The sequence below is a fragment of the Kwoniella europaea genome, chromosome 1 (assembly GCF_036810445.1).
Source record: "Kwoniella europaea PYCC6329 chromosome 1, complete sequence".
Taxonomy (NCBI): domain Eukaryota; kingdom Fungi; phylum Basidiomycota; class Tremellomycetes; order Tremellales; family Cryptococcaceae; genus Kwoniella; species Kwoniella europaea.
The window spans coordinates 5,123,047-5,136,531 of NC_089487.1; the positions used below are offsets into that span (position 1 = coordinate 5,123,047).

At 44.6% G+C, this 13,485-nt stretch overlaps 6 protein-coding genes across 6 annotated transcripts; 1 reads left to right on the forward strand and 5 right to left on the reverse strand.

The window, feature by feature from the left end:
- Positions 1 to 358: 358 nt before the first annotated feature.
- Positions 359 to 1,381, reverse strand: V865_001943 (uncharacterized protein; the record flags this gene model as incomplete). The annotated part of the gene is made up of 4 exons (XM_066225757.1): positions 359 to 652; positions 865 to 1,071; positions 1,159 to 1,211; positions 1,288 to 1,381. 4 exons carry the CDS (start codon positions 1,379 to 1,381, stop codon positions 359 to 361), a joined length of 648 nt encoding a protein of 215 aa, XP_066081854.1.
- A 486-nt stretch (positions 1,382 to 1,867) lies between these two features.
- On the forward strand, positions 1,868 to 3,901 carry V865_001944 (uncharacterized protein; the record flags this gene model as incomplete). The annotated part of the gene is made up of 5 exons (XM_066225758.1): positions 1,868 to 2,173; positions 2,235 to 2,426; positions 2,482 to 2,647; positions 2,706 to 3,109; positions 3,413 to 3,901. The coding sequence occupies 5 exons, from the start codon at positions 1,868 to 1,870 to the stop codon at positions 3,899 to 3,901; spliced, it is 1,557 nt and encodes a 518-aa protein (XP_066081855.1).
- Positions 3,902 to 4,419: 518 nt separating this feature from the next.
- V865_001945 (uncharacterized protein) lies at positions 4,420 to 6,071 on the reverse strand (the record flags this gene model as incomplete). The annotated part of the gene is made up of 5 exons (XM_066225759.1): positions 4,420 to 4,731; positions 4,810 to 5,125; positions 5,217 to 5,647; positions 5,727 to 5,986; positions 6,053 to 6,071. The coding sequence occupies 5 exons, from the start codon at positions 6,069 to 6,071 to the stop codon at positions 4,420 to 4,422; spliced, it is 1,338 nt and encodes a 445-aa protein (XP_066081856.1).
- A 360-nt stretch (positions 6,072 to 6,431) lies between these two features.
- V865_001946 (uncharacterized protein) lies at positions 6,432 to 9,705 on the reverse strand (the record flags this gene model as incomplete). The annotated part of the gene is made up of 18 exons (XM_066225760.1): positions 6,432 to 6,931; positions 7,075 to 7,130; positions 7,216 to 7,354; positions 7,408 to 7,535; positions 7,590 to 7,609; positions 7,676 to 7,795; positions 7,855 to 8,003; positions 8,056 to 8,175; positions 8,225 to 8,294; positions 8,365 to 8,444; positions 8,499 to 8,590; positions 8,657 to 8,698; positions 8,755 to 8,765; positions 8,821 to 8,926; positions 8,978 to 9,051; positions 9,108 to 9,131; positions 9,183 to 9,296; positions 9,364 to 9,705. 18 exons carry the CDS (start codon positions 9,703 to 9,705, stop codon positions 6,432 to 6,434), a joined length of 2,187 nt encoding a protein of 728 aa, XP_066081857.1.
- Positions 9,706 to 9,959: 254 nt separating this feature from the next.
- On the reverse strand, positions 9,960 to 10,838 carry V865_001947 (uncharacterized protein; the record flags this gene model as incomplete). Its single annotated transcript, XM_066225761.1, has 4 exons — positions 9,960 to 10,277; positions 10,407 to 10,561; positions 10,687 to 10,777; positions 10,836 to 10,838. The coding sequence occupies 4 exons, from the start codon at positions 10,836 to 10,838 to the stop codon at positions 9,960 to 9,962; spliced, it is 567 nt and encodes a 188-aa protein (XP_066081858.1).
- A 1,052-nt stretch (positions 10,839 to 11,890) lies between these two features.
- Positions 11,891 to 13,414, reverse strand: V865_001948 (uncharacterized protein; the record flags this gene model as incomplete). The annotated part of the gene is made up of 7 exons (XM_066225762.1): positions 11,891 to 12,080; positions 12,140 to 12,232; positions 12,297 to 12,683; positions 12,741 to 12,845; positions 12,917 to 12,996; positions 13,080 to 13,159; positions 13,228 to 13,414. The coding sequence occupies 7 exons, from the start codon at positions 13,412 to 13,414 to the stop codon at positions 11,891 to 11,893; spliced, it is 1,122 nt and encodes a 373-aa protein (XP_066081859.1).
- Between the last annotated feature and the right edge of the window lie 71 nt (positions 13,415 to 13,485).

Sequence of the window (13,485 nt, forward strand, 5' to 3'; positions counted from 1 at the left end):
TGCGTTCTCAAATGTGCTCAGCGGATGTTGTACCACTTGTTAAATGAGATGTTGTAGACTTTCAGATTGGACATGTAAATATCATATTATCATATATCATGAAGAGAGTGGGTATATTATGAAATCTCCGTAAAAGGGTCGTGAGAGAAAAGAATAAGATACAACGTCTGCCTAAATCCGAGGGTGGTGGGTATATGGTGAATATGAGTTTGCTTCGATATTTACCGCCTTATCTACTTCCACATCCACTCTATCTTCCTTTGAGCTCATCCTACCAGACCTGTCGATTGCCAAGTCAGGCAATACCATCGTGACTGTGGAAAACACTTGGCTTGTCCATCCTAATTTAGATCCTATCTTACAAAACCACACATTTCTTTCCCCTCCCTTTGCCTCTCCCACCTTTCTTCAAACTCTCTTTGATGGCATTATCAAATACCTCTTTTACGCCCCAACCCTCTTTCGCCGAACACTCCAAATACCTCTTCGCACCTATTTCCTTCGACACCTTCTCGCCCTCAATGGAAGTTATGGGCTTGGTACCCTGTGCAGCCATCAGCGATTGAGTCTGGGGATCGGATCGGAGGTCGGTCTTGGTGCAGATCAGGAGGATAGGGACGGACTCGCAAAAATGGGCCATTTCGGGAAACCACTATGGGAGATAAGAAGAACAGGTCAGCTTGTATTACGAGTAGAATTCAGATTTCAATATCCGACGAAGTGTGTATAATCATTCCATACCTATCCGATAAACTGAAGTGTTGTAGGACTGTGGTATTGGAATACGGGCAGAAAGATACCTCGTGTTCTTGATTCCTTCCTGATGAAAGATGAACAAGAAAGAGAGATATGAAAATTACCCACCTTATCCTGCACATTCAACAAACTAGGTCTATGATTACAAGCGAACACAATCAAGATGACATCCGTATCGTTATAACTCAGTGGTCTCAGTCTATCGAAATCTTCCTGTCCTGCTGTGTCCCATAATGCCAATTCGATTATTTTCGTTGGGTCGTTGGGAGAAGGGATCATCGTTATCAGGTTTTCAAAGACTGTTGGGACGTATTCCTAAGATAGACAGGCAGTATCAGCTATGTCTCTTGTTCGTTCTGGTTGACTAAAGTTGTTTCATTTCAAGCAAGGATATATACGCACCTCGGGAAATCGGTTCTCTGCATATACCGTTAACAAACATGTTTTACCGCATCCTGTCAGTGATACATTGTGTTCAGCTGTTTGTCTTAGCATGGAGAATGATTTCAGCTGCCCATTTACAGAACCCACCTCCATCGCCTACAACCACTAGTTTCCTCTTTATATCTGGTCTTCTCGTAGGTGCGTTGCTCTCGTTATACGTCTGTGCGGTGGGGTTGTACATGGTCAGTCGGCTGTTGATTCCCTAACTTCAATCAGAGTAAAGACACACTCACCGACATGGTCTACTCTCTCAATTGAGGTGCACTAGTCTCTGACAAGATGGTAAGGATGGGATTGAAGACGAGGATGATGCTTTGGATCGTAAATAGTAGAACCGTATTCATGTTTTCGTTTCACCTGTCATATCTTGTCATTGAAAAGAGCAAACGCGTACAGAGATCAAAGCGCGCGAAATATCAACACGAGAGATAACACACGTGTCATTATTTTTTTCCCGGGAGTATCATTATCACGCCATATGTACCAAATTACCGCTATGATCCTCCACATTCCTCTCTTTGTTTGGGATATAAATTTCACTTTTTCTGTTTGTCTGTTTCAACTCTTCTACTCTACTACACCCACTCAACATAGCTAGCCTTCGAGGCAAAGCTCACCCATAAACACCCTTGAAATGGTGATATCTTGATCCCTTGCCTCAGAGACGATGTTACTATCACCTCGTCCTGCTCCCCTTACCCATAACTTGGATAACCCAACCCTACCTATTCCTATCGTTTCACCTGTCAAAGGCAAATCAAAGGCTCCTTCACCCGAATACGATCCTCGATCAGAATCCGATGATGAAGAGGAGGTAAAACCAAAGATCTCCAGATCAAACTCCCGGTCAAGATCCACCTCTTTACCCGCCTGTAGAATGGAACGAAAGTTTAAATGCCTTCATCCAGGATGTGATAAAGCGTATTTCAAACCTTCTCGATTGGCTGAACATGAACTGAGTCATACCGGAGAGGTGAGTCAGCTAACTCTTTACCTCCAGAGGAAGCCGCATAGCTGACTCGATCTGACCGTAGCGACCCCACAAATGCCCTAATTGCGGTCAATCGTACCTTCGAGCATCCCACTTGCACGCTCATATGCGAACTCATCTTTCTGCGGATGCGAAGCCATTCAAATGCGAGCGAGAAGGTTGCGACAAAACATTCTGGACCGCTACTCATCTCAAGAGACATCATGATGTACATGATAAAGCGGAAGTCTACGCTGTGAGTTAGAGATCGATACAACGCTTTGAGTCAAGCTGACATTTACGGCGATCAGTGTGATCAATGTGACGAAACTTTTGTCAAGGCTCATCTCCTTCGAGATCATGTCACCGTCACGCACATGTCAGAGGGTGCAAAGCCCTACCCATGTTCTCATGAAGGTTGTGGCCAAAGTTTCAAGATGAAAGCTCATCTCAAGGCACATGAGAAAACACATGATCGTGAGTTTAGCTTCCTTCCGATAGTCCCCCTCGCGATGTAAGCTAACGAGGTGTATAGCAAATCGATATACATGCTCGCATCCATCTCACGGAGACGAATTCCCTTCTTTTCCAGTATGGTCTGCCCTTCAAACCCACATCCACACTGCTCATCCTCCCGTATGTCCCCATGCGGAATGTAATGGCCGTGTGTTCAAGAATGCCGGACGGTTGAAGGATCACCTGAAAGTCCATGCTGAACAGGCAGTAGACAAAGCTGCTTTAGCTGCAAAACAGCCTGAAGGTGAAACCCCTCAGATTATCGCTGATGGATTATCGAGACGAGCCAAACGAAGAAGGATCAGTGAGATCAATGCTACAGACGATGGTGGGTCGAGTCCGAAGTTGAGAAGAGTCTTATCTGGAGAAGCTGGTAAAGATTGGTGGTGCGACGAGGAAGGATGTGACAAGAGGTTTAAATCGGTGAGTAAGGGTTTCACCACTAAACTTCCTTCCTTCTTCCTATACAACACCCCAATTTTACTCATCTCTATCCCCCCGCGCAAATGATTATAATCTGAAGTCGCGATCGATCATTCCGACATTTTTGTCAGACGGAGAGTTCCTTGGGACAATCGTGTTTGATGGAGATGTTTTCGGATGATCACAATATGTGCTATTGACTTCATGCACCACCCTCTGATGCGCTCAACTCTCCCCTCCATTTTTCGACTATGAATGAATACAAAGATGGGAGCTGATATTTTTGCCTCTTGGTGAAAACAGAAATTTGCACTTGAAGCACACCGAAAAGCCATTCATCTATCGCTCCGACCCCACATCTGTCCTATTGACGGTTGTGGGAAATCGTATCCTCACAAGGCGAATCTCACTAGACATATCGCCTCTCATTCGAGACCTACCACTTCGTCGAGTACTACCAACAAAGATGACACTGTTTCGAATAGTAATGGTCTGGTTGGGAAAGTCAAAGAAGCTAGGAGGTTCGGTTGTCCCGCTCATGCGTTTGATAAATTCGCTGGACTTTCCACTACCACTGGTGATATCGACATAGCTGCCGTTACCGATGTCAGTGTGGGTAAAGTTGGTAGAGATGATGAAGAGTATATCCCTTCGATGAACGATGGTAGATGTTTGATGAGGTTCTGGAGGGTATACGATATAAGACGACACCTCAAAGCTGAACATGGAATAGAGTTGGAGGATATGGAAACGAGGAGGTTGCTGTTGTTCGATGGACAAACTGGGGAGTAGCTTAGCTCTCCATCGGTCGCTGGTTATAACGAAGTTTAATGAATTTACGAACTTGTATATGACGATCTGTAGTTGTTGTTGGATTTGTATATAGATTGTATAGATTGTTAGGCTTACAATGCATAATATCAGATATGACCGCTTCGGGTCAGCTTATATCAGACCCATATTGGGGTCTGAAACGTTAGGGGAATTGGTAGGCAGCAAGAGACTTGATATTGGTTGGAGTTCAACGGACGAGGAGGGTGAGATGTTGTGTAGAGGGAATCAGTGGTCTCACCCATCACATTTGGCAATCACACAAACAAACTTACAGCACAAGGGGAATCATGCATCTAAGGAATATGGCTATAAATAGAATTTGTTTATGGATACAGTACAAGTACAGTATACTAAATACATTATAAGAAGTGTCCACCTCTTACAACATCTTCTATGAGAGCAAGTCTCCGTCCACTCATAAAAAGATGTCGAACTCAAACCCCTTGATTCTCAAAGCAATCCTACCATACTCTCTCCTAATTATATTCATATCTCTTCTCCATATTCTCATACTTCATCAAAGCCTTATCCAACCATTTCTTCAATCCTTTCTTCATCTTATCGTCGAACTCCACCTCTTTTACATCTCTGAACCAACCCATCTTCAATACCTGGTCCGCACCGATCCTCCTCTCCGGATCCAACCTCAACAGCCCCTCTATTACCTCCGACACATGTATTTGATCCTCCTCGGAAAGATGAAGAAGTAAAGGTAAATGATCATGTATTGGTCTAGGGGTAGAATTGGGAAAATTGATCTTGGCAGAATCGGGAAGAGTGGTGAATCCCTACATCACAATACCGAATCAGTAATTTTAAAGTATATTTGAAGGTTATGATTGTAATGTTGGGAAGAGGTCACTTACTGGCCAATTTTCTGGAGATGGTTTACCAAGCACTTTGAATATACTTGAAGCTGATCCTAGTGACCCGTATGTAGAGTCGAAGAGGGGTTGTCTGGTCTGTATCAAGGAGAAAGGTTCGTTGTTCAGTGGATCAGTCTGATCTTCGTCCGAGGAGTCGGGACTGGACGACGAAGAGGAGGATCCTGATGAGGGTGAATCTAAAGGAGAACCAAAAGGTCTGAAAAATTGAGCTACTATACAACCGACTGACCATAAGTCGACTTTGCGCGGGTCGTACGATCGAGGTGAAAATAAAAGTTCAGGTGCGCGATATGATCTGTTCTTGAGTAGGTTAGTTCTCATCTTGGATAAAATCACATATCGTATACTCAGACAGACGAGAGACGAGGGGGGAAGATTGGACTCACCCTGTTCCTACGTCGCAACACATGTTTTGATTGGTCTCTTTCCATCTACCATCATTTTCCTGCCAATCATCATCCTCCTCGTCCTCGCCCTCCCCTTCACCTTTCTTACCACTTGATTCCAAAGACAAAATTCTCGGTTTGTTAGAGCCAGACATATAGGAAGTTCCAAAATCGATCAATTTCAATCTCCCCTCCTGATCAAACATGACATTCGAAGGATTCACATCCCTATGAGCGATAGGTGGATTCATTGAATGAAGGTATGAAATAGCATCTAAGAGTTGATACGAAATGATCTTCGGAATTGTCACGTCGGTAGGTGGGAAAGATGGATCTTGAAATAGATCCGAGAGGGACACAGGGTATAGAGGCAGGGTCAAGCGATGCTGGAGGATCTCTTCATCGAATGTATAATTCAGAAGGTTGATTATCTATGGGAACCTTGAGATTAACAGCTCATCCTTCGATTTAGACCTAGATGTCAAAGACGTCCATTTAAGAGGTACTTACATTGGGATGCTCTATCTTCCTTAGCAGTTCAACTTCCTTTAGGATATTATGAGGTTTATTACCTCTTACATATCCATCTCGAGGGGCATAGACGATTTTAAGTGCTTTCCAGCCTCTCAATCCATCATCATGGCCGTATTTACTTTTGCGTTCATCAATCGATACGGCATTGTTCGAAAATACTTCACTGCTTGAAGTTCTATGATCATTAGGGTCGTCTTGTTCTTGAATTCTGACAGCGTATATGTCTCCTTGACGTCCTATGAAGTACAGATCAGTTGAGATGCTTTGAAGACCGAGCGGAAGAACAAGCAGACTTGACTTACCTTGAGCGATAGGTATCATTATTGAGCAGATGCAAGAACAGGAGGGAACGCTTTCGTCCCTACTCCCGTTTTATATGGATGAGCTTGCCATTCCGTTTCTACGAACACTTTTTCTGAATTGTGACGGAGGTATGGGATCACAGTGTTTCAAAGAGAAAATGAAGGCATAAGGGCATAAGCTCTCATTTTACGATTGTCTAGTTATCGCTCGTATTACCGTCGAAAGTGGAGGTGGTCCAGTCAAAACAACATACAATGGCATCGAATGATTTTTGAAACTCTCATCCAGGTCATGAGATCATGCATGGATGCATCTAGCAATATGATTATGATATGCACCGATCTACGCCTATCTACCTGATCTACCAAGATGAATCATCTACTGTCCGGTGGATGTTCCTCTCCCCCAACCTCCAAACCTCCCAATCGATCCCGTATTACTGCTATTGACGTTACTACCACCCATCAAACTCATAGGTCTCAATCCCTTCGTACCAGTCTCATCTTTACTATTCGTCTGACCAGCAGACGGCGTAATTGTTGATGGAGCTGAAGCAGCACCAGCCTGTCCACCTCTCAAAGTATTTATCCTAGATCCAAAGAAACTTCCTATCCCGCTTCCAATCCCTCCTAGTGTCGCTTTGATATCTTCCATCTGTTTTCCAGCGTTCGGTGGGGTAGACGTCGTTGGAGGTGTAGAAGTGCCTTTATTGTTCTTCTGCGCCTGTGCGTCTTCACGCTGCTGCAGTCGAGTGTTGACTTCTGATCGGACACCGTCAAACGCCTTGAACAATGACGAAGAGCCCGCTGCGAATGCAGAGGAGAGGGCGTCTCGGGTAGGACCGAGTTGTTGGTCCAAATGGAGATCGTGGAGGCCCTCTATAAGAGAGCCGATGTCAGCATGAGATCTCGTATAGGATTGGAGCCAGCGATATGCTGAGTCAATGGGGGGAATAGCTGATACGCCGAATGCAGCAGGAGTACGGATGGGGGAGTACTAGACTGATAGACTATTCACTCACCAGCCAACCTCAATCCCAAATCCGATACAGCATTCACCTTCCCTCCGCATGGATGCCTACGAACGACAAATAAGACGGTCAACTTTCTAGCTTCGTTTGAGGGGCGATAGAGTCGTTCAAAGCTAAGATTACATCACCCACCTAGGCTCACAGATATCGAACAGCGCAGGATCCGTACATCCATTCCAAATATCATACACTGGGGTACTCTTGAACGAGGCTATCCAATGTTCAGAGAATGGCGAGAGGATCGGCCCATCTCCAGCTGGATCGTTGCCTCCTGTTAGCGGTGTTTAGCGTGGTCATGCGATATGAGCAGAGATGGTCACTTACCCACTCCCACTATCGATATATCCTGTCTTTTAGCTTTCGTCAAGAACTCTGCGTATTTGATCGAAGACAGGGCTCCGCAAATATATTCTTCAAATCGTGATCGCAGATCATCATCACTTCCTTTAAATCTGACAACAAGGCTCAATGTCAGCGTTGGTCGATTGAATATAACGTATACTCACCCTGGACGTTCTCCTTCCGGCTGAGAGCAATACTCCCATCAGCTTGGAACGACCAACGAGAACATGGGTCATAGTGATACACTTACCAAACTCCAAGACTCTTCTACTGTCCTGACCACATCATCCATCCATTTCCTATCTGCTGGAGTGAGCGTCACTAGTCTTTCGATCTTCAGATCGGTAAATTCAAATGTATTCGTGTCGATCTATACTTGTCACCATATGATCAGCTCAAACCCTGACGTTTGTACACGAGCGGACCCACGTTAACCAATAGATCATATTTACAATCCTTCTGCTGAGTGACAATCTGGTTTGTCGTTCCAACCAGCCACGATCTGGCTTGTAACATGTGTATCTGCTGTAATGGCATGTATGGCTGGAAAAATGAATCTTTGCCGAACACCTGAAGAGCTGTGGTCTTATCAGCTAGAAGATCTGAATGCAGAAGCACAGCATGACCTACGCAATCCCATATATCTGAGTAAACTCGATCTGTCGCTTGTCCTCAATGACGTTGGCCGCACTTTCGTCTTCTTAGCGTCCAAGTCGGGTGATCCAGAGTCTTTCAGACTCATCAGAAGGCCTTGGTAGTGAGTCAGCTGTGCAAATAAAGCATAGAACGTTCAGCTTACCTGGTATTAGAGAGACCAAAGAGTACTGATATGTACACAGCTTCTCTACGGGATAGCCATATAGCATTACCTGGTATTCAGTTCTGTCAGCTACAATCAGTCCCACAGGGACATGAGAAATGAGACTTCTACCAGCTCACCCTTTTCTGCAGCATGAGCAATTTCAACAATACCAAAGTACGATGTCTAAACTTATGTACGAGTTCTCTAAGACTTGTGCCTATTATCGAGGATGAGCTGTTGTATTCCGTCACGTTTTGAAGATGTAGCTCACCAATATATATAGCCCCTTCGTTGCTCTTCCCTTCCAAGCTTGATTCGAGCGACGTATAAAAATCTTCCAGTATCTCAGTTTGTGTGAAATCGCTAAGGCATCTCAGGCATCTCATCTCAGTCTCAGTCTTCACGATTTTCTGCATTATGTCAACTCACCGTTGGGCAAAGTACGCTCTGGTCACTACTCCGAGTTTATCACTGAATTATCCCATTAGCTTGGTTCTCGTATATCTCTGTTTCATATCCCAACACACCGTATCGGTCCCTACAACATTTGTGTAAGCTGAAATTCCGTTGTTCTGCGAAAGAAGTGAGCTCACAAATACAGGTTGACTAGCAATGACCACTACAGCTTTCTGGACCATACTTCTCGACACGTCACTTGGACGTCTCGTCAATTCTGATGATGCCAATTGTCGATTACACCTAAACTCACCTACGTCAGCTACAATAGATGGAGGAAGTGTCGGTACATACGATATACCGAATAACGTCTGTGAGGATGGTACGTCCGTTGGTACTTGACCTCCTGACGGGGTGTATGTGCAGTGCTACAATTCTATAAGTTAGAGTAGTCCGAATGTTGTAAAGGGCGGGTGGTACATACGAAATACGAATAATCCTCCTCACTCTAACGAAGTACTTGTCAGCTGTTTTTCTTTTCGAGATCAAGAGAGCTCACCAAATGCGCTCCATCAGGTAACGCCAAGAAAGGTAAGAGTCTCATCCAATCTTCATCATCTTGAATGGCAAGTTGTAATGAAGGTGGGTATGCAAACTCAACCGTGGGACCAATCTACCGCGTCATCAAGAAGTATCAGCTATCCGCTCATCCGGGAAGTACGAGAAAGAGGTTGACACACAAGATGATTGAAATCCACCACTGCTACCCCCAAAACAAGCGGTGTCGGTCCTCCTCCAGAAGTCAACAACGTACTAATGGTCGTACTGCTCATCGCACTGGATTTGGTTGACAGAGGTGGTCGAGAAGAGCTGGCTATAGATGGTGATGCGTAGCTTAATGACGATGAAGACGATTTTCTCCATGATTGATCTTTACCTGAGTCGGGGTTTGGCGAGGGGGCATCTAAATCTACGTTATCCAACAATTCCTCTCCATCGTCATCCTTGTCTTTCGGCGCAGCTGAGAAGTCGAACAAAGGGGAGTCGGCACGCTTCTCTGTGGGTGAGTAGGGGGATGCCATGGTGGTTTGGTATATGGTATAGAAGATGCAAATGAGAAATGATGAAAGGGTGATTTTGTGTTTTAATGATTTTCATTGACGCGTAGTGAAATGACGCACTGACCTCGTCGGTATTTCTGAATGTACGTTTGTGCGAGATGGACAAATCCCTCTAAAGTGCAACATGCTATCATCCACAAGCAGCGAGGTTATACTCGAATCACTACAAGATGCAACCATACCAGAGCAGTGTGAATGCATATTATACCAACTACCTATACAGACCCAGGTGGAGGCGGAGGAGCCATCGTCTCACCTTCTTTAACCGTCTTCGTCGCCTCTTTCGATATCGGATTGGACGTCTCTATCGTACTAGCAGGGGTAGGTATGGGAGCTTCAGGTGTAGATGGAGGTGGCGGTGCTTCAGCTTCTCGTTCAGCTTTTATCCTCTCCAAAGCTCGGAATACTTTAGACTGTAGGTAATGTGAATGTGTGGGTGTCCTGGAAGATTTCTTAGCTGAAGATGAGGGAGTGGTGTGAGTCTCGGGTTTGACTGTGGGTGGACCGTTCGCAGTGAATATAGAGTCGTAGTGCTAAATCAACCAGCATTAGCTATACCGCTCAAGTAGGCTAGGTCTAAAAGTAGTTGTAGAAGAGGAATACTCCTGAATACTATTCGCCTAGTATATAACCCTGGTGTGATATAGAAAAGTATAACTCACCTTCTGGATCACATCCATCGGATCATCCTTCTTCACATTCAAGATCAGATGAGCCTCGTCCAAACTCATATTCAGCTGACTCGTTATCTTATTCTTCGACGATCCAGTTCCGACAGGTCCGGAGTCAGGTGCTCCCTCGGGCTTGTGCTTGAAATCTATGCACGAATAAGAACAGTCAGTACTACGTCCCACAAAGAAACATGATGTATATCGCCAGGGAGATACAGGCACATGCAGCAAGACGGATGAGATCATATCAATCTGATAAACTTCGACTCACTCCTCACAGCCTGCTGACCCGCTGCCGCCGTAGCTTTCCCCAACACCCTTATACCCGTCACCACCAATTCGGCAATCACTCGAGGAGCGGACTATATGATCACACGGAGTCAGCTTGTATGCTACGAGAGGACATAGAGAGGTACTTACCATTTCTGACGCAGAGGTAAGATTTCGGGAAAAGAGTTGACTATCTGATCGGATTCAATGATTTGGATTTAGTTTTCGAGAATATCACAGAAACCAACGGTGATGATCTGTCTATCTGTAGTCTTGCGGAAGGATGTAGGACCAGATGTCGAGCGTGATATGCACCAGTACTTGAATGTTGAGTCCGGAATAAAAGTTCGAACAAACCATCCATTCTGCTTTGCCGAAATCTCATCTCGAATTATCCAAATCTCACTAAGTGGGCGACGGGTATAAACCTTTTGGCGGGTTGTGTGACCTCTTCATATCGAACGTTATTGCCTGTCATTTTGTCATCGTCTCATTATGGATGAATTGAATCACACTCACACTCCCATTTCTACAGCTCATACCTACGGGGACTATGTACATGAAGTTGCATGAAATGGGAAAGCGCTTCGAAACGTACCAGATGTATATAGCATTCCACCCAGTGCCACCAATGATGTTGTCACCACGTAAAAACGACCTACCCGATCGAGCACATACCTCACACTAAATATTTAGGTATGCTCACTTGACATTCCTTACTTCTAACATCACCATCGACCAAATTGAGCTCGTCAATGGAGGAGTACGAGTATGATTCAAATGAGCTCGGTCTATCGCATCTTCGTTTCAAATCGCTGATGTGCGAAGTAATCCGTCTATCAACGATTGAAAGGTCGTTTGCCAAGTGAGTAATGGTCATGCATGAACTGAATTAATGCATAGTTTGGAGATGTATAATAAATTTTTATATTGGCATTGGAAAGTTTCCCGTTGTTCACGAGATGGAACAAAACTCTAAATCTACTAATGACGATTATGTGTTATAACGTATCTACAATCCAGCTTTATTCACCTATAATTCATTCCTCTCTCCCAATCCAATGAATGCTATTTGGTAGTCTACTCACGTCCCCCTAACTCCCAAATCTTAAGATAGATCTAAAGATCAATCCGTTTCCTTGTTCCGGACGATGTATAATCACATATAGGTGTTTGACGAGAACAATGAAGGAAGAGGTCATCTTTTACTCATTGTGAGCGGGCAGGTCAACATTGAAGTAGTCCAGTATAGCAAGAACATCATCGACTGAATATCGAACTACCTCTCTTTCAGCTGCGCGAGGGGGATAAGCTTGTTTGACATCAACGTAATGACCAAAGTCCTTCGAAGCTCTGTCGACTCGTCGGCAGATAGAATACCTCTTGTTCAACCAGCTAGACGGAAGATGTTAGTCAGCTCAAGATCATATCATAACATACATCTGTGCACTTACAGGCAATATTCTCGAGCTTCTGTAGCGTCTTTGTTCTTAAGAACCAGGGGTGTAGGCAAGATCTCTGAAGTCTCCTGATGCGGCAGAAAACCCCTGTGGTCAATTCTCTTGTCAGCTTTGTCCACTTGTTATGCTGATATTGCTTAGTTACACTCACGACTTGATAGCGACGATTCGAAATTGTCTATCTTCACCTTGAACGGGTTGAGTGGTAAACCATCGCTCACCAGGTAAAGTTCCGTCTTTCGAACAGTCCAGTAGATCCTCCGCAACATCATCATCTAATTTCAAGCCTTCAAACATCCCGACAAACTCCCAACCCCGACCACCAGGTCCACCTGATCCCACTATCGTTCTCATGAACTCTTCGAGATCAGATTTAGGGAGCTTTGATCTCAATTGGTAAGCACTGATGGATTCGGGAACGAGGTTACATCTCCTATCGGTAAATTCGGTTAGAGCTACAGGGGTGGCTCCTGTCCAGCCGGACGAGACAATCTTGTCGTGGTTTCGTTTACCAAACATCACTCGGCTTGGATGTTTGCTACGAATACATGATGTTATAAGCAGCTAGCTTTCCACCCGAAATGACATGACTTACGGTGTAATGACGAGATGAATACCAAAAAAGTGGCATCGTCCTTTATTTTTAGCGGTAAAATACAAATGGAGGAGCCACAAGGTCATGGGTGAGAAGTCGTCAGTGCTGTACAATATCATCGAGGCATATCAGCTGTGAGTATAACATTCAGAAGGGATATGAAATGGTGAACCCACATCTCACAATCAGCTTCGAATTTGATGGTCAAGAATCTTTCAAAGTAGAATGCCCAAGATAAATCCCAAGACCACTCGGACTAAAGCAAGCGATCTCAGCATCGCACCAGAAAGGCTTAAGATGCCCGTGATGTGGTATGTGTACAGTATTGAGCTGACTTACGACTTCGAAATAGGGGGCAGCGAAAGCTACTGGAAGCTCACCTTTCCATACGAACTTGTAATCAAAGGCTTGCTCGATTTCTGTTTGAAAAAGTGATATGATCAGCCACGTCCAAGGGATGATACATGATGGTCCCTGAGTAACATACCTCGAGCAATCTTGGTTAAACTTCTTTGATAAACTGAAGTAAAATCAGTATCCATGAGCCCTGGTAGATCACCTGACGGATCGACAATCGGATGGTAGAATTGATCGCCGTCTTTATTGTATGGTACTGGGTCTTGATCGACGTCGATCAACTTTAAGACATCTTTAAGGAGAGCTTGAGACGGCATGGTGGTATAGCACGAACGAGTGATCGATTTTACCTATGGTGATTGGTGAATGAGAGGTGAAGGAGATTAAA